Source organism: Oryx dammah, unplaced genomic scaffold, assembly GCF_014754425.2.
Source record: "Oryx dammah isolate SB20612 unplaced genomic scaffold, SCBI_Odam_1.1 HiC_scaffold_29, whole genome shotgun sequence".
NCBI classification, from domain to species: Eukaryota; Metazoa; Chordata; class Mammalia; order Artiodactyla; family Bovidae; genus Oryx; species Oryx dammah.
In genome coordinates this window covers 48362053-48389427 of record NW_024070213.1, presented here as the reverse complement: position 1 = coordinate 48389427, position 27375 = coordinate 48362053, and the positions used below count along the sequence as shown (strand labels likewise).

The 27375-nt window shown below is 44.4% G+C and overlaps 1 protein-coding gene across 1 annotated transcript in view; it reads left to right on the top strand.

Annotated features, from left to right (window-relative positions):
- Window positions 1–27375, top strand: part of RFX4 (regulatory factor X4) — a 172897-nt gene that overhangs the window by 79890 nt on the left and 65632 nt on the right. The window contains exons 5-7 of the mRNA XM_040234806.1: window positions 18227–18288; window positions 22574–22787; window positions 24431–24508. Of these exons, the coding sequence (XP_040090740.1) occupies window positions 18227–18288; window positions 22574–22787; window positions 24431–24508 (354 nt within the window). The remainder of the gene's footprint in view (window positions 1–18226; window positions 18289–22573; window positions 22788–24430; window positions 24509–27375) is intronic.

Below are 27375 nucleotides of genomic sequence, written 5' to 3'. Positions count from 1 at the left end.
ATATTGGAGTGGTTTGCCATGCCCTTCTCCAGATCTCCCTGACCCAAGGATCAAACCTTCATCTCTTAATGTCTACCTGCCTTGGCAGGTGGGTTCTTTACCACTAGCATCACTGGTCTTCTAGAAGTTCTGAAAACTCCAGCTAGGCCACTCTGCTTTCTGAGGTGGCCCACACTCTTGTCTGCCAAGTGTGTTTCTTTCTAAATAAATCCACTTCTTACCTAGCCAAAAAAAAAAATCCATCCCTAAGACATCCCTGGTGGTCCAGTGGTTCAAAATCCACCTTTCAATGCAGGGGATGTGTGTTTGATCCCCAGTCAGGGAACTAAGTCCACGGCCCACACACTGCCAACAAAGACCCCATCTCCTAAAACTAAGACCCATTGCAACCCCCAAACAAAGCAACAACAAGAAGCTCTACCTGTGTAGAGATGCAAACTGTGTTTAGCGAGAGTTAAGATTTTCCAGAAAGAAAAACTGGGCCTCCGATTTCTGGCTAAGAGAACATCTCTAACTGCAATGCTTTCCAGGCACTTGTAGCAGATATTCCTTCCAGCAGAGGCTGAAATGCAAAAGAATGTCTTCTTCCTCAAACTTCTCTTGAGGGCCCACCATGTGCGATAGGTGAGGAGTTCTCAATAATGCTAGTTTTCTGAGCCCTGAATGTGAGGGTCTATCACCCTTACTCTCTGTGTGACCCTGGACAGGTCCCATTTCCCTCTCTGAACCTCAGTCCCTCCACCTATCACAGGGGGAAGTTAGTCTACAAATGTGCAAAGATCTTTGCCATATTAACTGAAGACACTTTTCAACTGGAAATCATGATGACAGTAACACTGATTCTTTTGCCAGGCACTGGGTCAAGCCCTCTGCATGTATTACCTCATTTAGTCTTCCTACAGCTCTGTGAACTAGATGCCTTCTTTGTTCCCATTTAAAGATGAAATAGTGATCCTAGGGCCACTGGAGCCTTTCTTATGAGGTAAATCCTGGGCAGAAATCAGGTATATCAGTTAGGAATTGTGTTGGGTTGTGGTTAAAAGACGGAGAAGGCAATGGCACCCCACTCCAGTACTCTTGCCTGGAAAATCCCATGGATGGAGGAGCCTGGTGGGCTGCAGTCCATGGGGTCGCTAAGAGTCGGACACGACTGAGCCACTTCACTTTCACTTTTCACTCTCATGCATTGGAGAAGGAAATGGTAACCCACCCAGTGTTCTTGCCTGGAGAATCCCAGGGATGGCGGAGCCTGGTGGGCTGCCGTCTATGGGGTCGCACAGAGTCGGACACGACTGAAGCGACTTAGTAGTAGTAGTAGTAGTAAAAGATGCCCCTCCTCATTCCCTTAAATAATTAGCAGCTTTACTTTTCTTCACATAGAGAAAGTCTGAAAGAGGATAACCTATGTTGGCATACAGCTCTACAGTAGCATCAGGGGGCCACCGGGACTACTTCTCTCTCTGTGCTCTGCCATCCCTAGCAGATGGCTTCTAATTTCTAGGTCAGTTCATGGTCCAAAGTGGCTGCCTGACAACAAAGCCTATATTCCAGGCAAGAAGTATGAAAACAGGGTATAGGGAGAGAAAGGTCAGAACTTCAGCCAAGCCAGCTCTCTTTAGGAGCTTTCCCAGAGCCCTGCCCAGTGATTCCCCTTTTGCCTCATTGGCTGCCCTTGGCTGTCAGGGAGGTGGGAAAATGTAGTCCATCATCTCCTGGAATGAAAAATTAGAGTTTGGTTAGAGAGAGAAAAGGGTAGACATTTAGCCATTTTATCCATATAAGAGCTTTCAGAAATCCACATAGCCCTTTTCTTAAAAAAAAAAAAAAAAAGAGCTGTAATTGACATTTAACATTATATTAGTTTTAGGTGTACAACACAGTGATTGGATATACCTATATATTTCAAAATAATTGACACAATCAATTTAGTTGACATCCATCACTACACAGAGGTACAAGTTTCTTTCTTGTGATGAGAATTTTTTTAAATTCGTAGTTAGCATAAGAAATGTGTTTGTTTATTCTTGGCTGTGCTGGGTCTTCCTTGCTGAACGTGGGCTTTCTCTCTTTGTGGGGAGTGCAGGCTACTCTCTAGTTGCGGTACGTGGGCTTCTCATTGCAGTGGCTCCTCTTATTGCACGGGTTCTAGAACTCAGCCTCAGTAGTTGTGGTGCACTGATTTAGTTGCTCCACGGCGTGTGGGATCTCCCCAGACCAGGGATCGAACCTGTGTCCCCTGCATTGGCAGCTGGATACTTAACCACTGGACTACCAGACAAGTTCCATGAGAACTTTTAAGATCAACTCTCCTCACAACTTTCAAACATACCATACAGTATTTTTAACTCTAGTCATCATATTGTATGTGACAACCCAGAACTTATTCATCTAATAAATGGAAGTATGCACTTTTTGATCACCTTCACCCATTTCTCCCCCATGTGTCCTTTTTGTGTCACAACTAGGAAATGGACCCCAGAATCCCGAGAGCGGGTAGGGTGTACTCTCAAATGTGGAGCCCACGGGATCTAGTGTAGGTGGCAACAGGTGAGCAGCTTAGACTGTGTGGGTAACAAGATTTATGGTCCACGGTTTGTTGAACTTATCAGGAAGAGGCTGATTCACCAATAGGCAACCGGACACCTGTGACCACAGGGCTATTTGAATACATGCAGAGGCCCTTTGGCCTCGCAAATACTCCTCCCCACTCCCCACCCCCAGAGGGCTTGATGATTTCTCAAAACCCTTGATTCCTTTCATTAAGGCCTTTAGTTTGTCCTGTAAGTATGACAGAGCAGGATAATTCATTAATACTTACCAGTTACTAACACTTCAATACAAATAAGTTTAATCTATTAAAGGAACTTAGAGATCTGTTGGTGAGATCTCATCTTCCAGACCAGGACACTAATAGTCAGAGGGATTGAGTGAGTTTCCTAAAGTCATACATGTAGTGGCAGGGCTGGATCTGAGCAGGTAGGGGGCCATCACTGGATGTCTGCTATGGGGCAGAAACCCCTATTAGAGGTAGGAAGACTGGAGGAAGGGGATCTGGGGCAGCAGACGCACTTGTATGAATCGAATTTATTTATATCCTGTCTTTTCCCCATGAGGCTTGAGGTACTTGGAAATTTGGGCTGTGAGTAGCGCTTACTTGAATGTATGGCTCCTTCCTTCCTGCCATCCTTGCTTGAGCAATGCAAAAAACAAACGAACAACAATGTTCTGGGACCTGTGCTTCTGTCAGCCACATAAATGGGGAACACAGATGAGGCCAAAGATTCCTCTCATTTTAAGTGACTGCCCCACTCCAGTACTCTCGCCTGGAAAATCCCATGGATGGAGGAGTCTGGTAGGCTGCAGTCCATGGGGTCACAAAGAGTCAGACACGACTGAGCGACTTCTCTTTCACTTTTCACTTTCATGCATTGGAGAAGGAAATGGCAACCCACTCCAGTGTTCTTGCCTGGAGAATCCCAGGGACGGGGCAGCCTGGTGGGCTGCCATCTCTGGGGTCGCACGACTGAAGCAACTTAGCAGCAGCAGCAGCAGCTCCTCCTTGAGTCCTCACAATCTGCCTGATCCCAGGTCGCTCGCACCCCTGTGGAGGGGCACAGAGACAGACAACAGGACTCTTGAGGGATCTTTAGGATTCTTCAGGGATGGTCTTTTTTCAACTTGCAAAGGAAAAAAATTAAGCACATGGATAGTTTCCTTGAATTTCTTGCATATGTTTTTCTTAACCTTTAGTATCTGCTATAGTGTGTCCATATCAGAATGTCTAATTTCACACCAGATTCCACATTTTGTTATTTTAGGAGTCTTTACTGACATGCAGCCTGAAAGTTCAGAAATCAAAGTGTATGGGTTTGAATCTCATCTCCACCATTTACCTGCTGCATGAACTCAGGAGACTTCTTAATAGCTATGAGCCTCAGTTTCCTCCTCTGTAAAATGGGGACATGGTTCTAACCACCTGAGGACTGTTGAGATAATGACTGTTAAAAGGGCTGCCTTACCACAGTGCATGGTAAATATAAACAGTCAATGCACTTCAGCTATAATTGTGATTTCAGTTTACCTTTGCAACATTTTATGAGTTTAATACATCATGCTTTTAATATACCACCAGCAACATATCAATATTTCAACCCTTCTAGATGCTCTTCCTTCTGAACAATTTTGAGAACAATTGTTCTAAAAATTTCTTCCATTGCACACATGCTACCTTCACCACCCTCACCCTCTCCTATTATCGTCTTAAGAATTCTTCCATTTTTGGCTTAACCTTATCTTATGTAACTCACCTCATTCTAGCTAAATCAGTGTATGATGATGGGTTCCTTTCACACTCACACACGGCGCATCATCCCACCAGCCTAAGACCATCTTGGGCTCATATGGATTTTGGGACTTCCTGGAATTGCTATCCACAGTACTTACCAAGGGGCAACAGATTGTTAGATTGTTACCTTTCTAGCCCTGGGAGCGTTCTTAGAATTCTTCACCAGTCTGTATGCATGATTTGAAATTCCATTTCTGTCTCATTGCTCTAGATGTAAGTTTCTTGTAATTTTTTGAAATTTCTTTTGTGGAATTTCCTGTGGAACCTGCAGCAGGATAGAACCTCCCTCAACCTCCAGTGCCTGGTACCCAAATGTGCTACTTCTCCCCACATTGTTAAATGCATAGAGTTATAATAGTAAAATTAGTCTGGCAAACACCAATTTCAAGGTGGTAGCATTGAGGTATTGGAGAAGGAAATGGCAACCCACTCCAGTGTTCTTGCCTGGAGAATCCTAGGGACGGGGGAGCCTGGTGGGCTGCTGTCTCTGGGGTCACACAGAGTCGGACACGACTGAAGCTACTTAGCAGCACTGAGGTAAAGTGTTCAGGAAAACTTATTCATACTACCAGCCTTAACTATTTTTCCTTCTCTGAAAAAGGGACAAGGTCTGTTGTCAACAAAGAGAATGAATATCCTGCTTTCAGATGTCAAGTTGTGACAATTAGGATCTCTTTTAAATAACTTCTTCCCCTCATCCTTTTTCTCTCTTGTTCAAAAAATTGTTGTGTGTTTTATGAGAAGGCCCAAGACTTCTACAATACGTGGTTACAAAAGAACAACTTGTCCTTGTACTGAATTTATAATTTCGTACTATTTGAAAAGGCCCTTTTCTTTTCCCACACCAAAATGACCTCTGAAATAAGATGGGCAGCTTTTGTTTTAAAACTGTCTCCTGCAGACTTGATTCTTTGTACACATGAATTTGTCTCCCTCGGAGTCTGGGGGATCTCCACTTCACTGCACTGGGACTTCTGGATTAGTTCTTGTCAGTGGCAAATCTTTGCCTACTGAGGGGGATTGAATTTGGGGGAACAACCCAAAGCCTTTTCTCAGCACATCCCCAATGACTCCGTTTGGAGATCAACCTGGATCGGGACCATACGACTTGGAGTCAAAATCAAACAAGGCCTATTTGTAGAGTAATGAGGCCAAGTGGCTTCCGAATGTGTCTCTGAAGGTGTCTCTTGAGGGGACACCCACAGAGGACACTCAGGGTCTCATGCAGTTAGTGGATGCCTTGCTGGCTCCCTTGGGGGTCAGCAAAAGTGGTGAACAGAAAACACCATGGAGCTGGATCCCTGCTTCTCCAGCTTGCTGGTGTCTGTGAGTCCAGGCAGCCTGTATCACCATAAAGCCCAGCCTCTCGTCTGTGGGACGGGAACCATCATATTCTCCTCCAGTGTGGTTTTTAGGATTAACTTTAGTGCCAAAAGTAAAATACTTCGTCTAGTGTGTGGGCTTCCGTTCCTCCTCTTACTCTTCCCCTTCCTTATCTTAAAGAGACCCAGGGTTCAAAGATGCCATTTCAGGACCATTTGCCCAAACTCACTTATATTTCTTAAAAGACTACACCCACATGTCAGGGTAACCTGTGTGCTGAGATCCCTTCTACCTAAAGCAATGTGTTGTATGGAATGAAGAATGGACCGTCGAAGGAGATAACCCAACCACCACCCAAGAAAAGTTTCCAGCAGCCCCCGGAGAGACCAGCTCTCCAGAGCTTCTCCACTTCCCACCCCCCGGCCCGGGGAGCCCCCTGCCCTGTCTGCCCAGGCTGAAAGAGCGGAGGGTGGGATTCCCGAGTAATTAAAGGGAATTTGGAAGACTGGGATGTCGCGGAATGTTAGATCAGTAGCTAGAACAGCATGTGGTGTTCTTTAGGCAGGCTTCATTGAATCCATACAAAAAAAGAAAGAGGGGCTGCCTGCCGTCTGCTCATTTATCAAACAGCGAGGCTCGACTCTCACTGCTTCACAAAAGTGTTTGACTGTTTGCTGAGTCTTGCTCCAGAAATTAAAAGCTGAACAGCCTTAGCGGGGCTGAACCAACCCTGCATTTTGAAACTCCAACTAAATTGTGCTGGGCTTTCAGATTCAGGGACCAGCTGATTATTTCGTGAAAGGAGAGGAGAATAATTTGTAATTTTCAGCCTATAAGAAACACTTAAAAAAAAAAAAAAGCAAACTCCCTTCCCACAGGTTTTTGTTGCGGCTAGAGGGAGGAGGTGCTGTCGGCAACAGCTTTCTTTGCTCAGAGTGGGAAAAGTCTTGACCTCCAGTGGGGCAGAGAGCGATGTGGTGCAGCTTGGCCTCCGCCCATCCCCCACCCCCCACTGCTAACAGACTTCCTCTCCTCTTCCTGCTTTATCTGAAATGACCTTTCTCTCTTTTTGGAAAAGAGGATTTGGCCATCAGATATTTTTAGAGAAAAAGCATTTTCACAAACGGAACTAAAGATGCTAACAGTGCAGATATATGGCTTTGGATACTGTTGTTGTTCAGTCCCGGAGTCATGTCCGATTCTTTTGTGACCCCCCACGGACTGTAGCCCTCCAGGCTCCTCTGTCCATGGGATTTCCCAGGCGAGTACTGGAGTGGGGTGTCATTTCCTTCTCCAGGGGATCTTCCCGACCCAGGGATCGAACCTGCTTCTCCTGCATTGCAGGCAGACGGATTCTTTACCTCTGAGCCAAGACACCACAAAAGCCCGAAAACTGGGTTAACTGAGAATCCGCTGAAGACCTATCAAAACATGGAAAGATACAGTGCTACCTCTGCCAATGAAGAGAATGTGCTAGAGAAGGATGATGGCTCGTGGAAGACATCATGAGGGAGGCAGAGATGTGTTAGCAGAGGTGACCCTCCCTGGCACCTCTTCACCTGTCCAGCCAGTGAAATTCCACTGAGGTGGATCCTCTAGCCTCCAGGCTCCTCGTCCTCCTGGCTGACAAAGCTCTAGGTCCACTCTCTAACTTCTCCGACCCTGCTATAAGCCTGAAAGACAGGCCGAAGAAGTGTTATCATCCTCATCTGATAGATGAAAAAGCCTGGTGTTCAAATGGAAGAAAGAGACATAGGTCATTTGTGGGGGGCTCTTCAATTTAGCACATTTTTAAAAAGTGGGGTACAGCAGAAACTAACACAACATTGTAAAGCAATTTTACTCAAACAACAACAACAAAAAGTGGTAATATCCTTCGATGCTTCATGGGATGGGGAGAGGGGGAAGACAAGAGGTGAGCCAGAATGAAGGAAGGAACTGGTGGGTTTGGACTTGTCTGGAGGCTTTACTGAGAAGTAGTTAAGGTGAGGCGTGCCTGGCAGCAGGGGCAAAAGGAGACGGTTGCAGCAACCCCAGTGTGAGATCCTGGCTGGTAAAGATGGAGATACAGGTTATGTTGACAACAGAGGGAGAGTGGAACTCGGTCACAGGCTGGAACCAGTAGGTGCAGCAGTTTGGAGATGGAAGCGCTCTTACCTGGTCAGGGAATCAGGAAAGTTGTGATGGAGGCAGACAGTGTATGTAGGGTAGTGGGTTTGAGGGCACAGTGGTGAGGAAGAAGAGACAGATGCAGGTGGAACGTACAGAGGTACAGAGCCCAGAAGCTGTGAAGCAGTCAGAGAACTCAGCTACATGCAGTAGGCTGACCAGGATGGAGCTTGGGGCACCTGACTGGTAATTTAAAGAGAAAAGATGGCAGGAAAAGGTGGCATTGCACAAGGGTGTTGAGCTCCTGATGAAGGAGCCTATGGCCACAGAGAATTGTCAGAGTCCACTGAGTAGACAGGTATTGACCTGGGTTGTCCCCCGCTGGTAAATTCACTTCAGTTCAGTTCAGTTGCTCAGTTGTGTTCAACTCTTTGTGACCCCATGGAATGCAGCATGCCAGGCTTCCCTATCCATCACCAGTTCCTGGGGCTTGCTCAAACTTAAGTCCACTGACTCGGTGATGCCATCCAACCATCTCATCCTCTGTCATACCCTTCTCCTCCTGCCTTCAGTCTTGCCCAGCATCAGGGTCTTTTCCAGTGAGTCAATTCTTCACATTAGATGGCCAAAGGATTGGCGATTCAGCTTCTGCATCACTCCTTCCAATGAATATTCAGGACTAATTTCCTTTACGATTGACTGCTTGGATCTCCTTGCTGTCCAAGGGACTCTCAAGAGTCTTCTCCAACACCACAGTTCAAAAGCATCAATTATTCAGCACTTAGCTTACTTTATGGTCCAACTCTCACATCCATACATGACTACTGGAAAAACTTTGACAAGATGGACCTTTCTGGGCAAAGTAATGTCCAGCTTTTTAATATGCTGTCTACGTTGGTCATAGCTTTTCTTCCAAGGAGCGAGCATCTTTTAATTTCATGACTGCAGTCACAATCTGCAGTGATTTTGGAGCCCAAGAAAATAAAGTCTGTCACTGTTTCCATTGTTTCCCCATCTACTTGCCATGAAGTGATCAGACTGGATGCTATGATCTTAGTTTTTTGAATGTTGAGTTTTCAAGCCAGCTTTTTTCACTCTCCTCTTTCACTTTCATCAAGAGGCTCTTTAGTTCTTCTTCACTTTCTGCCATAAGGGTGGGTCATCTGCATATCTGAGGTTATTGATATTTTCCCCAGCAATCTTGATTCCAGCCTGTGCTTCATTCAGTCCAGCGTTTCATATGATGTACTCTGCATAGAAGTTAAATAAACAGGATGACAATATACAGTACTCCTATACATGACAATTGATGTACTCCTTTCCCAATTTGGAACCAGTCTGTTGGTCCATGTCTGGTTTTAACTGTTGCTTCTTGACCTTCACGTAGATTTCTCAGGAGACAGGTAAGGTGGTCTGGTATTCCCATCTCTTGAAGAATTTTCCGCAGTTTGTTGTGATCCACATAATCAAAGGTTTTGGTGTAGTCAATAAAGCAGAAGTAGATGTTTTTCTTGAATTCTCTTGCTTTTTCTATGATCTAACAGATATTGGCAATTTGATCCCTGTTTCCTCTGCCTTTTCTAAATCCAGCTTGAATATCTGGAAGTTCTCAGTTCATGGAGTGTTGAACTCTGGCTTGGATAATTTTGAGCTTTACTTTGCTAGCGTGTGAGATGAGTGCAATTGTGCGGTAGTTTGAACATTCTTTGATATTCCCTTTCTTTGAGATTGGAATCAAAACTGACCTTTTCCAGTCCTGGAGCCACTGCTGAGTTTTCCAAATTTGCTGGCATATTGAGTGCAGCATTTTAACAGCATCATCTTCTAGAATTTCAAATAGCTCAGTGGAATTCCATTTCCACTCGCTTTGTTCATAGTGATGCTTCCTAAGGCCCACTTGACCACATTCCAGGTTGTCTAGCTCTACGTAAGTGATCACACCATCGTGGTTATCTGGGTCATGAAGATCTTTTGTATAGTTCTTCTGTATATTCTTGCCACCTCTTGTTAATATCTTCTACTTCTGTTAGGGTCCATTCTGTTTCTGTCCTTTGTTGTGCCCATCTTTGCATGAAATTGTTCCCTTGGTATCTCTAATTTTCTTGAAGAGATCTCTAGTCTTTTTCCCATTCTACTGTTTTCCTCTATTTCTTTGAATTGATCACAGAGGAAGGCTTTCTTATCTCTCCTTGCTATTCTTTGGAATTCTACATTCAAATGGGTATATCTTTCCTTTTCTCCTTTGCCTTTTGCTTCTCTTTTTTTCTCAGCTATTTGTAAGGCCTCCTCAGACAACCATTTGCCTTTTTGCATTTCTTTTTCTTGGGGATGGTATTGATCACCGCCTCCTGTACAATGTCATGAACCTCTGTCCATAGTCCAAATCCACCTGGGGACCTCATTAATCCAAAAAGGACTTTTTACTTTGTTAATATTTTCATCAAGCAGAAGGAGTGTTTAATCACTGGATTTCCTCTTTACTGGCTGTGGGTAGATTCAACCCAGGAGGAGATAACAGTCTGCCTGCTGATGTCAGTCCTCTCCAAAGTTTCCCACCTTTCCCGCCTATTAAGGGCCAGTGTTCTCAGATGCTGCTCATAGCAGAGCCCACCAGAACATTTCTAAGAGAGTCAGAGTTGGGGGGAACTGAAAAGAAACCTTCCTGGAAGTATAGATGGGAAGAAGAAATCATTTCCTTCCTCCAACACACCTGGCATGAACAAATGCAGGAATATGACATAAAAGAAAGACAAGCTTCTGTGAAAAGAAGGAATGAGGGACTTTGGGGCACTTTCATCCATTCAGAGGGAACTATACTGCTGTGGTAAAGTGTTGTGTCAGACGGGGTGCATTCAAATCCCAGGTCTGCACCTTGTGAGCTGTGTGGCTTTGTATGGGTTACTTAGCCTCTCCAAGTTTCAGTTTACTCATCTGTACAGAGGAAATAGCAATGGAACCTGGCTTGTAATGATTGACTGAGATAGTATGTGCAAAGTGATGGGCACAGTGCCTGAGCTAGGACTTTCCTGTGTGCTTAACCAACTCACCTCCGGGTCCTACTGCTTCCTGGCTTACTAGGAAAAGAGAGGCAGGGGGCATCTAAGGGTTCATGAGAAGGGTCCCAGGGGAAGCGGGGGAGGCTCAGAGAAAGAGGAGCTCCTTGGGGTGAGTGGGAGACAAAGTGGGTTTGGCATTCCAGATAAAGGAATCAGCATGTCCCTGAAGCTCAGGGAGCACATTGGGGAAGAGGCCAGATTTGAGGCTGGGAGCTGGGCTGGGGGAGGTCACAGAGGGCATCCTGGGCTAGCCTGAGGATGCTGGCATTTTCTCCAGTGTGGGTAGTGAGGAGGCGCCCACCGTTTTCTACAAGAAAATGAAATGATTGCATTTGGATTTTAGAAAGATCCTGCAGGTAGGGCAGCAAGCCTGGAGACAGGGCAGCCAGTTAGGAAGCTGGGTCTGTGGTCCAGGTGAAAGGTCACAGGAGCTGGAGCTGTGGCAGGGTATCAAGAGAAGTGGCTGAAATCCACGGGATGTCTTGGGCAGAACCAACAGGAGAGAGGTTGTGCAGTGTTAGGAAGAGAGTGGAGTCTGTCCTGCCTCTGTCTTGGGGGACTCATCACAGGGTGATGCTAATCTCAATGACAGTAAAACTGTGTGTATTGTTGTTGGTGTTTAGTCCCTAAGTCGTGTCTGACTCTTTCAACCCCATTGACTGTAGCCCGCCAGACTCCTCTGTCCATGGGACTTCCCAGGCAAGAACACTGGAGTGGGTTGCCATGCCCTTCCCCAGGGGATCTTCCCGACCCAGCTTTCAAACATGCTTTTCCCGTATTGGCAGGTAGATTCTTTACCACTGAGCCACCATGGAAAAGTGAAAGTGAAAGTCACTCAGTCGTGTCCGAATCTTTGCAACCCCATGGACTGTATAGTCTGTGGAATTCTCCAGGCCAGAATACTAGAGTGGGTAGCCTTTCCCTTCTCCAGGGGATCTTCCCAACCCAGGGATCGCACCCAGGTTTCACACAGTGCAGGCAGATTCTTTACCAGCTGAGCTACCAGGTAAGCCCAGGAATACTGGTGTCCGTAGCCTATCCCTTCTCCAGGGAACCAACCCAGGAGTCAAACCAGGGTCTCCTGCATTGCAGGCAGATTCTTTACCAGCTGAGCTACCAGGGAAGCACAAGCCATCAGGGAAGCCCTCAATATCTACACATATTTCAAAAGGAGTAAATAAAACCCATTGGCTCTGGAGGAAATCATAAGTTAAATTGATTGTGAATTTACAGTTCCTGTTCTATGACTTGATAGTTCCTCAAGAACCTAACGCAGAAAATCACATACACGCTGGTTATGTTTTCTTGTCTCACAAAGGCAGGATAAGAACAGTGCCTCCTGAAGGCCTGTCCGCATTTCCCTGTGCCTCCAGACATGTCTCTGGACCAGAGTCGAGGGGCCAAGGGCCAGGCATTGCTGTTTGCTTTGTGGATGTTATGTTACACACCATTTGGATAAACATTTTAAAAGATTTCACAATTCTGCCCTTTCTGTTAAATCAAGTAAGAATCAAGCCTCTCAGTCAGAAAAAAAAAAAAAAAAAGAAGAAATCTACATATTGTCTGTAGGGAGTGATCTATTTTTAAAAAAGAAAAACAACCAGTATAACATTCTTACAGATTTTTTATGCTTCCTTCAAGAATATCTTGAACTTCCTTGTCAATTAAGAATATTTATAGGAAGAAAATCCTTTTCTATTTCCAAAAAAGAGTTGATTTTGTACACAATGCATTATATAAGAATCTTTTATTCTCCCCACCATCCTGCTACCCTAACAAATATCCATTTTTGTTTTCATTCCTATATTTGTACAAAAATTGATTACAACCCTAGCATAAATTTTGATGCCTGCTGTTTCAGTTAATATTATGTCATAAGCATTTTCTGTGTCACAGCATAGACTTTGTTACCATAATATTCTGTTGGGTAGATATACAATCATTTATTTAGCCAGTTCCCTGTCATTGTTCATTTCCATTGTTTCCAGTTTTTCAGTCTCATTAGTAGCCCTGCACAGAGCTTTTCCTTATTTTAGCTTTTTTCCTTGGAATTAGTAGAAAAAGTATAAATATTTTGTGGCATTTGATATTTATTGGTAAAAATGCTTCTCAGAAGGCTTGTACTAATAAACAATGTCATCAGCAATCTATGAGCTTTTTGGTTTTACCACACCCTTGACAGGATTCAGTATCATTGTTTTAAAAATGTCTGCTAATATCAGAGCATTTTTAAACATGGCACCTTACTGTTGTGCCCATTGCATAGAAAAATTTCCCAGACTGAAAAAAAAACAAAACTGCTTTTCCTAAGCAACTGATATGCATTTATCTTACGGATGGGCTTCTCTGGTGGCTCAGTGGTAACGATTCCACCTACCAATGAAGGAGACCTGAGCTTGATCCCTGAGTCAGGAAGACCCCTTGGAGGAGGGCATGGCAGCCCACTCCAGTTTTCTTGCCTGGGAAATCCCATGGACAAAGGCACCTGGGAGACTATAGTCCATGAAATCAAAAGAGAGTCGAACCCGTAGCTACTAAACAACAACATCTTGTGGACACTGGACTAACTAACTTGACTGTATCTACTTTCTTTGCTTGAGTAGATGGAAAACTCAGAACCCAGATCATAACCCACTTTTAACTAAAGTGAAGAACATGTGGATCTGTCTTTACACTTCCTATACTTCTTCTCCATCTCTGCTGTCATGTCTCTAGCTGTTCAGTAATTGTACCCTATGAACAGCTGCTTCACATCTTGGCTCTGAAACCAAACATGTGGTAAGGGACTGGAGGGCATCCTTGGCCAGAGTTAATATAAGTGACCCAAGGGGATGAGGCCACTAAACCTTGGTGTGGTCTTAGGCTGCATGACAGACAAAGTGTTAGAGAGTCCTGTCACTGACCCCCTGAGTCAAACCCCATGCTTAGTGCTACATTTCCTTGGGTGGCAACAATTTTAAAAAACTGAAATATAGTTGGGCAAACTTGGGGAAACGGTGAGGGAGAGAGAAGCCTGGCGTGCTACAGTCCATGGGGTCACAAGGAGTCAGACTTGACTTGGCGACTGAACAACAACAAAAATAGTTGATTTACAATATTGTGTTAGTATCCGGTATACAGTAAAGTGATTCAGATGTGTGTGTGTGTGTGTGTATAATATGTATTTTCAGATTATTTTCCATTATAGTTTATTCAGTTCATTTCAGTTCACTCAGTCATGTCCATCTGTTTGCAACTCCATTGACTGCAGCATGCCAGGCTTCCCTGTCCATCACCAATTCCCAACTCAAACTCAAGTCCATCGAGTTGGTGATGCCATCCAACCATCTCATCCTCTGTTGTCCCCTTCACCTTCCTCCTTCAATCTTTCCCAGTATCAGGGTCTTTTCCAATGAGTCAGTTCTTTGCATCAGGTGGTCAAATTATTGGAGCTTCAGCATCAGTCCTTCCAATGAATATTCAGGACTGATTTCCTCTAGGACTGACTGGTTGGATCTCCTTGCAGTCCAAGGGACTCTCAAGAGTCTTCTCCAACACCACATACAACTCCAAATTCGCCAACGCCACAGTTCACAGTTATAGTTTATTACAAGATATTAAAGTTTCTTGTGTTATACAGTGAATCCTTGCTATTTATCTATTTTATGTATGATACTGCACATCTGTTAATCCCATATTCCTAATTTATGCCTCCCCACTCCATAACCATACATTTGTTTTCAATCTTAGTTTCTGTAATGTAAATAAGTTCATTTGTACTGTTTTTAGATCCTACCTATAGGTAATATCATATGATATTGTATAATATTTGTCTTTGATGCACTTCATTTACTACAATAATCTCTAAGTCCGTCCGTGTTGTTGCAAATGGCAGTATTTCACTCTTTTTTATAACTGAGTAATATTCCACTGTATATACACTATATCTTCTTAAATCAGTCCTCTGTGTCAATCATCTGTGGATGGGAACTTGTGTTGTTTCCTTGTCTTTGCTAATGTAAATAGTGCTGCTATGAACATTGAAGGGCATGTATCTTTTTGAATCAGGGTTTTCATATTTTGGGGATGTATGGGTCACAGCAATTTGAGAGGGATGTAGACAAAGTGAGAAGCTCACATCCTTGGCTTACAGGAGTTGAGATTAAAGAAACCAGGGATGTGTTGTCTCAAAAGTGACACCCTTAAAGAATTCGGAGAATTGCTGCATCGTTTTGTTCTACAGAACAAATCATCACTACAAGATTACATCTTGGAAGCACTTTTTCTTACTTCCAAAAGTGGTATCATGATGTTATCTTATTAGATTCTCTAACCATCCTTCTGAGGATTTCAGCTTTTTTCATCCCTTTTCAAATAAAGAAATACTGTGCCAGCCATTCTCTACCCTGGAGACAGTTGGCAGCTTCCTGATATACAGAAATAATCAACCTTCATGCTGTCTATTCCAGATTTTCAATTTCTCTCTAATTTCTCCACTTCTTTCCACCCTGCTGATGCCAATTCAGTTGGGGCCACCAACATCTATCCCTCTGATGAGGGGAGAACTACAGAAGACCCCGAGTACTCAGATGTTGGAGGAGGAAACTAAAGCACCGAGAGGTTAGATAGTGAGTCCAGGTTCACATAGGACCACAGTAAGTGTTTGTTGAATGAATGAGCAAATCAATCAATGAGAGAATCAATGTAGATGGAAGACGGTGTGAGTGGACCAACAGAGATGAATGAAAAGATGCTCATAGCTCATGCCCTGCTAGTGGAAAACCAGCAACAGCCTCTCTCATGAAGGACAGTGTACAGACTTGCTCTCTCTGACCATGCTTGCCTGCTCAATGCTGTATTAGAAGGGAAAATGAAAGTGTTAGTTGCTCAATCCTGTCCAACTCTTTGGAATTTTCCAAGCAAGAATTCCAGTATTCTTGCCAAGAGAATTCCATGGACAGAGGAGCCTGGCAGGTTGCAGTCCATGGGGTCACAAAGAGTCAGGCATGAGTGAGCAACTAACACTTTCACTTTCAAGAAAGAATACTGGAGTGGGTTACCATTCCCTTCTCCAGGAGATCTTCCTGACCCAGAAATTGAACCTGGGCCTCCTGCATTGCAGGCAGATTCTTTACCGCTGAGCCAGCCAGGAAGGGAGCTGGAAGAATGTGGCTAGACTTAAAAGTCCCTGGAAATGAGACAGAATGAATGAGTCATCAAGATAATCACTGGTAATAATGGGTAACATTTATTGATCACTTACTAAGTGCCAGGCACTGTTGCAAATTATTTACATGTTTATGTTTTAAATTTTCACAAAGATTTTCTGAGGTAGATGTTATTATCATTCCCATTTTACAAATGAGGAAGCTGAGTTATTTGAATGTTAAATAACTTGCCGGAGGGCCCCAGATAACAAATGGCTGAGCTCTGATCTAATCCAGGTAATCTAGCTCCAAAGTCTTTGCTCAGAACCCCTCCACCATCCTGCCTGTTCACAAATGTCATTGCTCTAAACACCAAGAAAGACGCACATTGGTTGTGTTTTCACCTTGGCAGATGGCTTCTCCTCCTAGCTTTCTGGCAAATCCGTGTAGTTGTCCTGGGCAGCAGCAATTCGCATTGTCCACTAGGCAAATGAGCAAAGGAGGCTTTCCAGAACCCCCAGAGTTGGGCTTCATGCCTTCATTCAACAAACACAGATTGAGCTCTCTTCGCCTGTGGCCTGGGCCACATCCCTGCTCTCATGGAGCTTGTGCTCAAGTGGAAGGAGATATAAGATAAGTACTCAGAGAATAAGAGCTCAAGACAACTTCAGAGAGTTCAAAGTGAGAGAAAAGAGGAAAGCAGGGTCTCATGATGGGGGTCAGAGGTGTCTGCTTGTGTTACTCTGCACCTGCTGGGCAGAGAAGGCATGGGCAGAAGGACTTTGTCCAGAGGCCCGAATGTTGTAGGAGAAGGAGCTAATACTGTGAGAATCTGGGTGAAATGGGGTACTCAAGGCAAAAAGAATCTCAAGAAATGGAGACTCTCAAGGCACAAGCTGGAATCAAGATTTCTGGGAGAAACACCAATAACCTCAGATACACAAATGACACCCCCCTTATGACAGAAAGCGAAGAAGAACTAAAGAGCCTCTTGATGAAAGTGAAACAGGAGAGTGAAAAAGTTGGCTTAAAACTCAACGTTCAGAAAACTAAGATCATGGCATCTGGTCCCATCACTTCATGGCAAATAGATGGGGAAACAGTGGAAACAGTGAGAGATTTTATTTTCTTGGGCTCCAAAATCACTGTAGATGGTGACTGCAGCCATGAAATTAAAAGACACTTGCTCCTTAGAAGAAAAGCTATAATCAACCTAGACAGCATATTCAAAAGCAGAGACATTACTTTGCCCACAAAGGTCTATCTAGTCAAAGCTATGGTTTTTCCAGAAGTCATGTATGGATGTGAGAATTGAACTATAAAGAAAGCCGAGTGCCAAAGAATTGATGCTTTTGAACTGTGGTGTTGGAGAAGACTCTTGAGAGTCCCTTGGACTGCAAGGAGATCCAATCAGTCCATCCTAAAGGAAATCAGTCCTGAATATTCATTGGGACGACTGATGTTGAAGCTGAAACTCCAATATTTGACCACCTGATGTGAAGAACTGACTCATTTGAAAAGACCCTGATGCTGGGAAAGATTGAAGGTGGGAGGAGAAGGGGACGACAGGGGATGAGATGGCTGGATGGCATCACCGACTTGATGGACATGAGTTTGAGTAAGCTTCGGGAGTTGGTGATGGACCGGGAGGCCTGGCGTGCTACAGTCCATAGGATTACAAAGAGTTGGACATGACTAAGTGACTGAACTGAACTGGGTAAAATTGTATTCCAGACAGAAGGAACTGCAGTGCTAGGGCCCCCAATGAGGAGAAAGCCTGCCATGTTTCAGAAATAAGAAAAAAAAAAAGAAAGCCAGTGTGGCTGGGATCCAGTGAGTCAGGGTGAGAGTCAGCGAAGAGGAAGGCCAGGAGGTAAGCACAAGTTACAGAGGCTGAGGTGGGGGGTTGGTTCCAGGTACATTGGAAGCCATCACTGGAGGGCTGTAAACAGGGGAGAGGCAGGCTCAGAGTCAATGTGTACACTGCCTACGTTGTGAGCAGGAAGGGAAGCCCAGAGCAGCCAAGTGAGACCCTCTCAGGATCCAGAGCCCCTGCATCACTCAGGTGGTCTCTTCCTGACCCCCCCCCCCGACACCTGTGGTCCTCTCAGGGGGCCTGTCAGATGCCCTCATTGCAACCCAGGGTCCACGTTTTCCTCCAGCCCAGGGTCCACGTTTTCCTCTGTTCTTTAGATTGCCATTTGTAAACACAGTCACTGTGCTCCCAGCCTTTTCCGATGGGTAACTGATTCTTGCTTGACTTGCAGATCATAAGGCAGCAGTTTCCTCAGTTAACCACCAGGAGACTCGGGACCCGCGGACAGTCAAAGTAAGCACCGACGGCCTTTCCACCTGCAGAGCGCGTGTCCATGGGCCTCCAGAGACCCAGACTCCAGGCCTCTCATCCTGAGCTCAGTCTGGGGAGAAGTCTGTGCCTGGTGGGAGTGGCCCCCTCTCCTAGGAGCCCTAACAGAGATGCTGTCCAAAGACCAGCTGCTTTAAGGAATCCGACTTGATGCCACCCTGCCTGTAGGTGTTTATGTGAAGTAGTCTTGAGCATCTTCTAAAAGGAGCACCTTGTGGTCTTTTGACCAGTTTCCAGGTTACTCGGATTGTTTTGACCAGCAAACTGTGTACTCTCACAGAATCCAATCAGCCAGAGAAGCAACACATACCAATCCCTGCAAGGGAGACGGGCCAAAAGATGCTGTGGTACCCAGGCATCCTGCTTCCCAGTCACCCATTCTGTCAACCAACCCCCCAATGTTTGGTTCTCATTTTCTGCTGTCAGATAATGGTGCTAAGTGCTGGAGAGACATGAGCAGACAGGTCCCTGCACTCCTGGACGGAGCAAATATTCTCCAGGGGAAGACCCCCACACACAATATCATTAGATTGTGAAGGGGGTTGCCCTAGGGAATAACAAGAGAGTGGCCTGGTCTAGAAAGGGTAGCCTAGGAAGGAAGGCCTTACTGAGGAGGTGACCCGAGGAGTGAGAAGGCTGTGCAGGCGTCTGTCTCCCAGGTGAGAGTCATTGGGAAGGGAATCTCTGCCTATCCTGCCCAGGCTTCACAAAAATCTAGATTTATAAAGACTCATTTCAAAGGGTATTTCAAAATACCGTTGGAAGTGACTAGGTGTTCCGTGAAGAAGGTCTGTTGACCATGAAAGTTTGGTAAGCTCTGAACTAAACAGGTTCCTTTATACAGGACTTGTCAGAACTTTTATTATGCTAACTATACCTGGTGACTCCACTAGGGAGTGCTGTATTATGCAGCATTTCTAAACATTTTGACCATATTGGGTAGTGGATCAACATACACTGACTTGTAAAACAACGAAACTTTTTATTAAAACACAACAACCACATATAGGACTTGTAAGACTTGTAACTTAAAGTGCTTCAGAAGCAGTGTATCCAATACTGTCCCCCTCATCCCAGCCCCCGGCCATCCCTGGGCACCACATTCCTACCCTCCAAGAGTAGGTTTAACTTTGGAGCCAAGTTAGATAAAGAATGTGGAAAGTAGATGATCAAACTGGGGAAACTCTTTTTAGTAAAGGTCTGAAAATCAAATGAGACGAATTTTTTTTAATGTGGCTCAAAAGTTCTGGGGCCAATTTTCAAAGAGAAAAATTTTGACCAAGGGGTATTTTGGAATAAATTTCTAATAATTTTTCAGGGTGACTCCTCTGAAGAATAAATTTCATTCATACTGAAGAATTCAAGTATTTGTTTAAAATGAGTTTTCAGCCCTGGTAAGAGTATGAAGTAGAAAACCCAGATTCTTTCTTTCTTGTTTGCTGGTGAGCATGTGGTTGGCACACAAGGGCAATTCAATCCACAGATAAGTGGATGGTTGGAAGGCTATTCAATGAATGGAAAGGAATTATTTTTTTCTCCAGCCCATGGTCTTTTTAGCATCACTGGCTCCAATACATTGCTGCACATTTCTGAGATAAAAGAGTATAAGTAGATAGTAATGATATATACATGGTAAAAATAGGCAATAAAAATAGTAAAGATAGAAGGAAAGTTTTCCCATCCTACATAAACTTGGAGAAAGTTTCATTCTGTCTACATTTAAGAGCCTGCTTTTGTTTTTTGTTTCCTGTTTCTTTGACCTAGAGGTTGGCAAATGGGGAAATATCTCTAAAAATTCAGTTTCATTGTATCCTCTCCATAACCATCCTCCAAGGTTGGCCACACCTTCAACCAACTGAAAGGTAATAAGAAGCTCCAGTCTCCAACATGGCACTTGACCTTACGGAGACAGTCGTGCCCAGTTCTTTGCAACCCTGTAGACTGTAACCCACCAGGCTCTTCTGTCCATGGGATTCTCTAGGGAAGAATATTGAGGAGGTTGCCATGCCCTCCTCCAGGGTATCTTCCCAACCCAGGGATTGAACCTGAATCTCCTGTGGCTCCTGCATTTGCAGGCAGGTTCTTTACCGCTGAGCCACCAGGGAAGCCCCTTACAGCGACAATCCCTCAGCAAATTTACCTGGACAGACTAAATGGGTGTGGGGTGGTGTGCTGGTGCAGAGTGTGTTGACCTGACATAAAAAAACTTACAGACCTGAAATAAAAACCTGAGAAGTGATCAGAGCACTAGGGTCACTAGCTTCACTGCAGTTGGCAATTCTAGCAGTATACTCTGAAAAATCAAGAAGTGGTCTGATTTTACGTTATTACCATCTTGAGCTTAAGAAAGAATAAAGGTGGACTTTGTAAAGTTAGGGAGGGGTGTCATAACTTCCTTCCCACCTGGAAGGGCTCCCAGAGCAAACGGAACTCCCCCACCCCACCCACCAAAGGAGTGCCTTCCAGGTGGGAAGGCAGTTATGACAGTTGGCAAGTAGAAGGCACAGGAGATAGAAATCAGCTCGACATAAGGAAGAACTTTCTGATCACTACACTGACCTAAAATGAGCTGGGCTGCCTTTGGAGGGTCCGAGTTCTTCATCCCAGCAGGCATTCAGATAGAGGCGCGATGCCCTCTAAGCAGAAGTATCACAGAATGGTATCCGGAGTGGAGGGGGAGTTGGGGAAGGGAAGGTTACCTGTGCTCAGCTCTCCCCTCCCCAGGAAGGCTCTCCCAGAACTCAAGAGTGTTTTCTCCTTTGAGTTATTTCCTGGCTATCACCACCAAATTGCTACCAGTAGAAAGGAGTAGTTACCACGTTATACAGCATTTCTGAAATCGAGGTCCAGAATTACTTACATTAATATTGCCATGTGATTGCACAAAATGACCCTGGACCTGCTAAATGAGAATCTTTGGGGGTGGGACCTGGGAGTCTGTATTTTAATATGTTTTGTGGGTGATTCTTATCATTAGTAAAGTTTGAGAATCACTGGCTTAGTGGTGAAAAGCACCTTTACAGGCTCAAATCCTGCCTCTACTGCTTACTAACTAGGTAATCTTGGATGTCTTAAATTCTCTGGGTCTTAGTTTCCTAGTCTGTAATATGGGGATATTAATCAGTTCCAGCCTCCCAGGGGCTTTGTGAGATGAAATCAGGTAATGTGTGTAAAGCGCTTAGCACCTTGTTAGCGGCTATGTTACAAATAGTAGATAATGATGGTCTCATCAAGTCAGGAACGTCCTGCAGGGCCACACCCAGCAAGCTTGTGGATCCCAGAGGGATGTGCATGAAAATTACCTGTGGTTTGTCTCAGTGCTGATTCTAGGGCCCTATCCTCTGTCCTGGGAAGGGGCCTTAGAATCTGTATTTTTATTATGTGCCATAAGAGGCTCTGACAAACATCAAAGTTTGCAGCAATGTGTTTTCTTAGTGCAGCACAGAGGCTCTGTGGTCAGACCAACCCACTTCCTCCCCTAAACAAGCTGTATGACCTTGAGCAAATTACTTAAGCTTTCTTGCCTCCAGTTCTCATCTGTAGAAAGGTTATAATAATCTCCACTTCATAGCATTGTTTTACAAATAAATGTAGGGAAAGCATTTGCCAAAGTGCCTAGCACACCATAAGTTCTTGATAGATCGTCGCTAAAATCCAAGCAAAATGCAGCCTTCATCCCTCATTAGTCTTAATCGAAAACATTACTATTATTAAGCCCTTCCTGAGCTAATAAAAGGTTCTGGTGTTTGTTTTCCATTCAGTGTCAACTGAAACACTGAGTTTATCTTTTTAGATACAGTTGTTTAAGACTGCTATTTATTGATTAAGAAAAACATAGGCCAAATGAATTTTTGTTGTTGGTACAGTTGGCAGCCATGAACACCCTCGTCTTCTTGGGTCTTTGCAGAGGGGGACGCTGTGACTCTGGAATCATGCTTGGCTAGATGCAAGAGATTAAGTACAAATGGAAAATTTTTCATCCCACTTTCTGCTTTGCAAAGTATTTGACTTAACATTGTCTGTAGGAGGCAATTCTGGTTATTTTTACCTGTCTGATTGATGGCTGGCAACATGGAAATTTGTTTTAATTCTAGATTTCTAAGATGTTGAGCCTAACAGGGGAGTTAACTCTTTTAGTTCAGGGAGGATGGGTCCAAGCCATCGTTGGCCTTGGGCTCCAATGGCTCAGGATCCCCCAGCTGATAAGGGTACACGTGGGTTTCTCTCTCTCTCTCTCTTTACGGCCCAGGTACCATTACTATGGCATTGCAGTGAAGGAAAGCTCCCAATATTATGATGTGATGTATTCCAAGAAAGGAGCCGCCTGGGTGAGCGAGACAGGCAAGAAAGAAGTGAGCAAGCAAACAGTGGCGTATTCACCCCGGTCCAAACTTGGAACATTGCTGCCAGAATTTCCGAATGTCAAAGATCTAAATCTACCGGCCAGTCTGCCAGAGGAGAAGGTGAGCACGCCTGCAGGACTGCTGGAGTGGATGGTTTCTCTCTCTCTCTCACAATCACACCACACCCACACACACCACATCCACACACACCACAACCACACACACACATACCACACACACACACACACACACCACACACACACCATACTCACATACATCACTCATACATGCCACACTCACATACACCACACTCACACATACCACACTCACATACACCACACTTATACACACTTTTATTGCAAAATAGTGAGTTTAAAAGTAGAAGGATAGAAATCTGAATCAAGTTGGTCCATTAGTTGTGACAAAGGTAGCATCCCAAAGCAAGATGTTAATAGTAGACGTAATGGGGTATGAGGTATACAGAAGCTGTCTGAACTACCTTCATAACTGTCCTGCAAACCCCATCCTATTCTAAAGCAAAACGTTTACCTCTCTCCCTATCCAACTTGTCTACCTACCTACCCATCTGCGATGCTGCACTGGTCTCATTTCACAGGGGAGGGCCCCCTCCTCTGCATAGCTTTTTCACAGGATTAAGTTTATTTTCCCACGTGCTGCAGAGGATGTGGTGACCTCCACTCCCACAGACAAAGAAGATTTTAAAGGTGGTAGTGATTCAGATAGTTTGGGCCATGGCATTGGGGAGAAATAATTGGAAACTCCAATCTGGAGACTCTCTCCTGGGTGACCCCATCCTAAGCAATCTTTTTTTTTTTAATGGGAGTATAGTTGCTTTATAATGTGTTTCTGAAGCGAATCAGTTATATGTATACATATATCCCCTGGTGTCTTTTTATTTTCTTCCTGCTTAGGTCATCATAGAAGCATTAAGTAGAGTTCCCTCTGCTATACAGCATAATGCATCTGTCTTGATGTGGCCCAGGGGACCAGCAGGTGCTGAGTTTCTACATATCACACTGGAATGCAGTGATGAATGAGACTTGATCCTTGCTGTCAGGGAGCTTACAGTCAAGCCAGGGAGACAGATGCTTGTACAATCAAACTAAGTTTGTATGAAACGTATATCTATGTTCTCAAACAAAAAGAATAAATAAATCCTTATTTTTCTCAAATTTGATTTTTTTCTCAGCAAACTTCCTGTACCATCGCTTTAAAATTCTTGGGAAAGTGAAGCTAGAGATGCAATTCTTTTGCTAAGCAGATTCCAGAGAATTTCCAAATGTCTTTTTTGTGATTTTGGCAAAAGCACCTCTTCTTATAGATATAGGCTGGATGTTAACTTTTCAATATCTAAGCTGATGAGAATTTAATCCAGTAGGCCTTACTGAACTCTATCTACAATGTGCCAGACACTGAGCTAAATGCTTGATACACAAGCATGAATAATATGCTGTTTTTATTAGTATTTTCCCAAAATCCACAATTTCAGGGGGTAGACATGGGGCAAAAAGAGAAACCTGTTCTTTCCGTACAACAGGGTGAGTGCTCTGAGAAACATGCAGGTGCTGTGGAGCACAGAGGAGGGAGCTGAGGGAAATGAGTTTCACTGGGACCTTACAGGATGCATGGGAATTAGGCAAATTTCATCCCCTCGACAGAGAATAAAGGACTTGAAATTCCAAAGGCAGCAGTAATGTGTATTAATGTATGCTTTTATTGTTGATCCTTCCCCACCCCCACAGGTTTCTACCTTTATTATGATGTACAGAACACACTGTCAGAGAATACTGGACACTGTAATAAGAGCCAACTTTGATGAGGTAGGTCAATAAGTGTTAGGCTGTGAATACTCTGCATTAAAATACTATATTACAATAACACTAGCTTTGACTAGTTTCCAGGTCTCTAGAAGCCCTTGATGTACATTAGCTCCCTGGATCCTCAGTGATCCCAGGAAGCAAGCACTATCACTACCCCCAGTTTGCAGATTTTCTGTGTGGGCAGTGGCTGGCATGGCTTTTTCCTTGTTCTAATGAGTGAACTACATCCTGCCCAGTTGGCCTACCGGGAACCCAGTTTTGTCAAGGTATCATTACGCCAGAATTATACATTCAGAAAAACTAAAGGAAAGCTTGTCTATATTTTGGGTTTAACCTTTTCCTGAGGCTCATCTGCTTCAGAGCAATTTGGAACTGATTACCCTCCGTTCTCAAGTTCTGGTCCCCATGTCCACCTAACACTGCCCGTAGGGCCATCTTTGAATACAAACAGTGTGAGGATAAAATTTTGATTTTAAAATATTATAGTTAAAGAATGGAGAGATGAAATGAGAGGATAGAAGCACTGGTTATATAAACAGAGACAATAAAATATTCTTGTCTAAAATGCCATCTGAAAGAACCTTCCAAAAGGATGGCAGGAAACTACACATTTCACCCCATAACCTGAGGCCATTCTGTTTAAAGAAAATGCCTTTCAAACAAAAATAAATAAAACCACCTGGGATCAGATGTGGACATTGAATCTGAGGGAAGATAACCTAGACTCCGGGCTTCCGGGATAGCTCAGCTGGTCAAGAATCTGCCTGCAAAGCAGGAGACCCCAGTTCGATCCCTGGGTTGGGAAGTTCCCCTGGAGAAGGATAGACTACCCACTCCAGTATTCTTGGGCTTCTCTGGTGGCTCAGACAGTAAAGAATCTGCCCACAGTGCAGGAGACCTGGGTCAAATCCCTGGGTTGGGAAGATTCCCTAGAGGAGGGCATGGCGACCCACTCCAGTATTCTTGCCTGGAGAATCCCCATGGACAGAGGAGCCTGGCGGGCCATAGGGTCACAAAGAGTCGGACATGACTGAGTGACTGAGCACAGCACAACCTAAGCTTTAAAGGGTCTACAGGAATCTGTTGGTGGTGGTGAAAAAATGCCTGAGATGTCCTTTTTTAGAGTGGGGGGTTTGTGTGCTGTTGAGATGGAGGGGACAGGATGGGGTAAGGCAGTGAAGACTTGCTGAGCACTTGCTGGTACCTGCGCGGCTCCTTGTGCTGTTCGCTCTGGAGCCTGCTGCAGCAGTGGTACCCCCGTGTGTGGGCTGTCACTTGATTCACAGACACAACTCCAGAAGAGGGGGCCATGTGTTGATCGAGTAGGACTCTTCTTCCTGCTCTTGACTTCCAGCCACTAGGTTTTTAAATCTCCCAAATTCCTTCTGTGACCATTTAAGTGGATTTTTTTTGTCTTAAAGAAAGAAAGCTCATTGCTTTCTCTCATATTATGGTTTGGCTATGCCTTACGTATCAAAGAACCCTGAGATCTGGGCAAATCATGACTCATGATTGGTTAAGATAACACTGGCTTCTGTAATACACAAGCCCCAAGTCTCAACACAATTTGACAAGACATGTCACAATCCAATGTGGACACCCTCAATTGGATGGCTGGTTGCTGGGGATGGTTCAGGGACCCAGGCTCCTCCTACCTCATGGCTGTAGCCTGCCCTAGAGTCTTGGCATCCTCTTTTTCAGCTGATGGATCAGGGAAAAGGATTACAGGGAAGACATCCTCCCTTCTTGAACGTGTTGGCCCAGAGATAAGATGCATCACTTTTGCCCATATTCCATTGGCAAGAGCTGGTCTCATGGCACTCCCCCACCCCCCTTTGCTCCTTGAGGTAAGGGGAGCTGGGAAGTGTGGTTCCTCTCTGGGCAGCAGCTTATTTACTAGAGGAGATCTAGTGGTCCCTCTCTGCCACAAGTACTCACAACAAAACTGGTGATAGTCCTCGCTTAACATTCTTATCAAAACTTACTCATCGTCTCCCTTCACTGGCTTCCGTTTCTTAATTCTGACACTTATTGGGCATCTAATGACTTATACACTGCTAGATCCCAGGAATGGGGTGATAAGATAAGCCTCAAAGGGAAAAAATTCATGCATACCAGTAACTCTGGAGAAGGGAATGGCAACCCACTCTAGTATTCTTGCCTGGAAAACTCCATGGACAGAGGAACCTGGCAGGCTATAGCCCGTGGAGTCACAAAGAGTTGGATACAACTGAGAAACTCACACACAACAGCAGTTAGGATGCAGAATATGTGGTGAGAGGTCCAGGTCTTGTGAGGGCTTGAGTGTTCCTGTGGGAGAAGGGCCAGACTTGGAGCTCAGGCTTGGATTCAAGATGTGGCTCAATTCCTCATTCTAGGAATGAAGATAGGAACTGCCTATCCAGTTCACAGGATTGTTGGGAGGAGGAGATGAGACAATGCCTGGTAAAAGGTCATACAAATGCTTGCTTTTATCAGATATGTTAATCAGAGAATTAAGGGAGATCACACAGTTGGTTAGATCTTTGTCACCTAACACTGCTGGTCCAGTATTCTTTCCACCCCACTGGCAGGGGTATTTGGTGGCTGTTTTTGAGGTGGCTGATGAAAATGTGGTTGATTTGATTCTACCCAAACACAAAAAGAATGAAAGGGGATATTTTACCTCTGATGAGAATGGCTTTTTCTCCTACAGCTGAGAGAAGTCATCAGTAAATAGATGATGGATGCCTCTGGTACATTTTGATGATATAGTTTGTTTCAGATCTTCAAGATCTTTAATATCCGTTGAGGTCACAATGTATGCTGGTATCACAGTCTTAAATAACCTTGTTTCCTTGTTCATTGTTTGTCTCCTGCCACCAGAA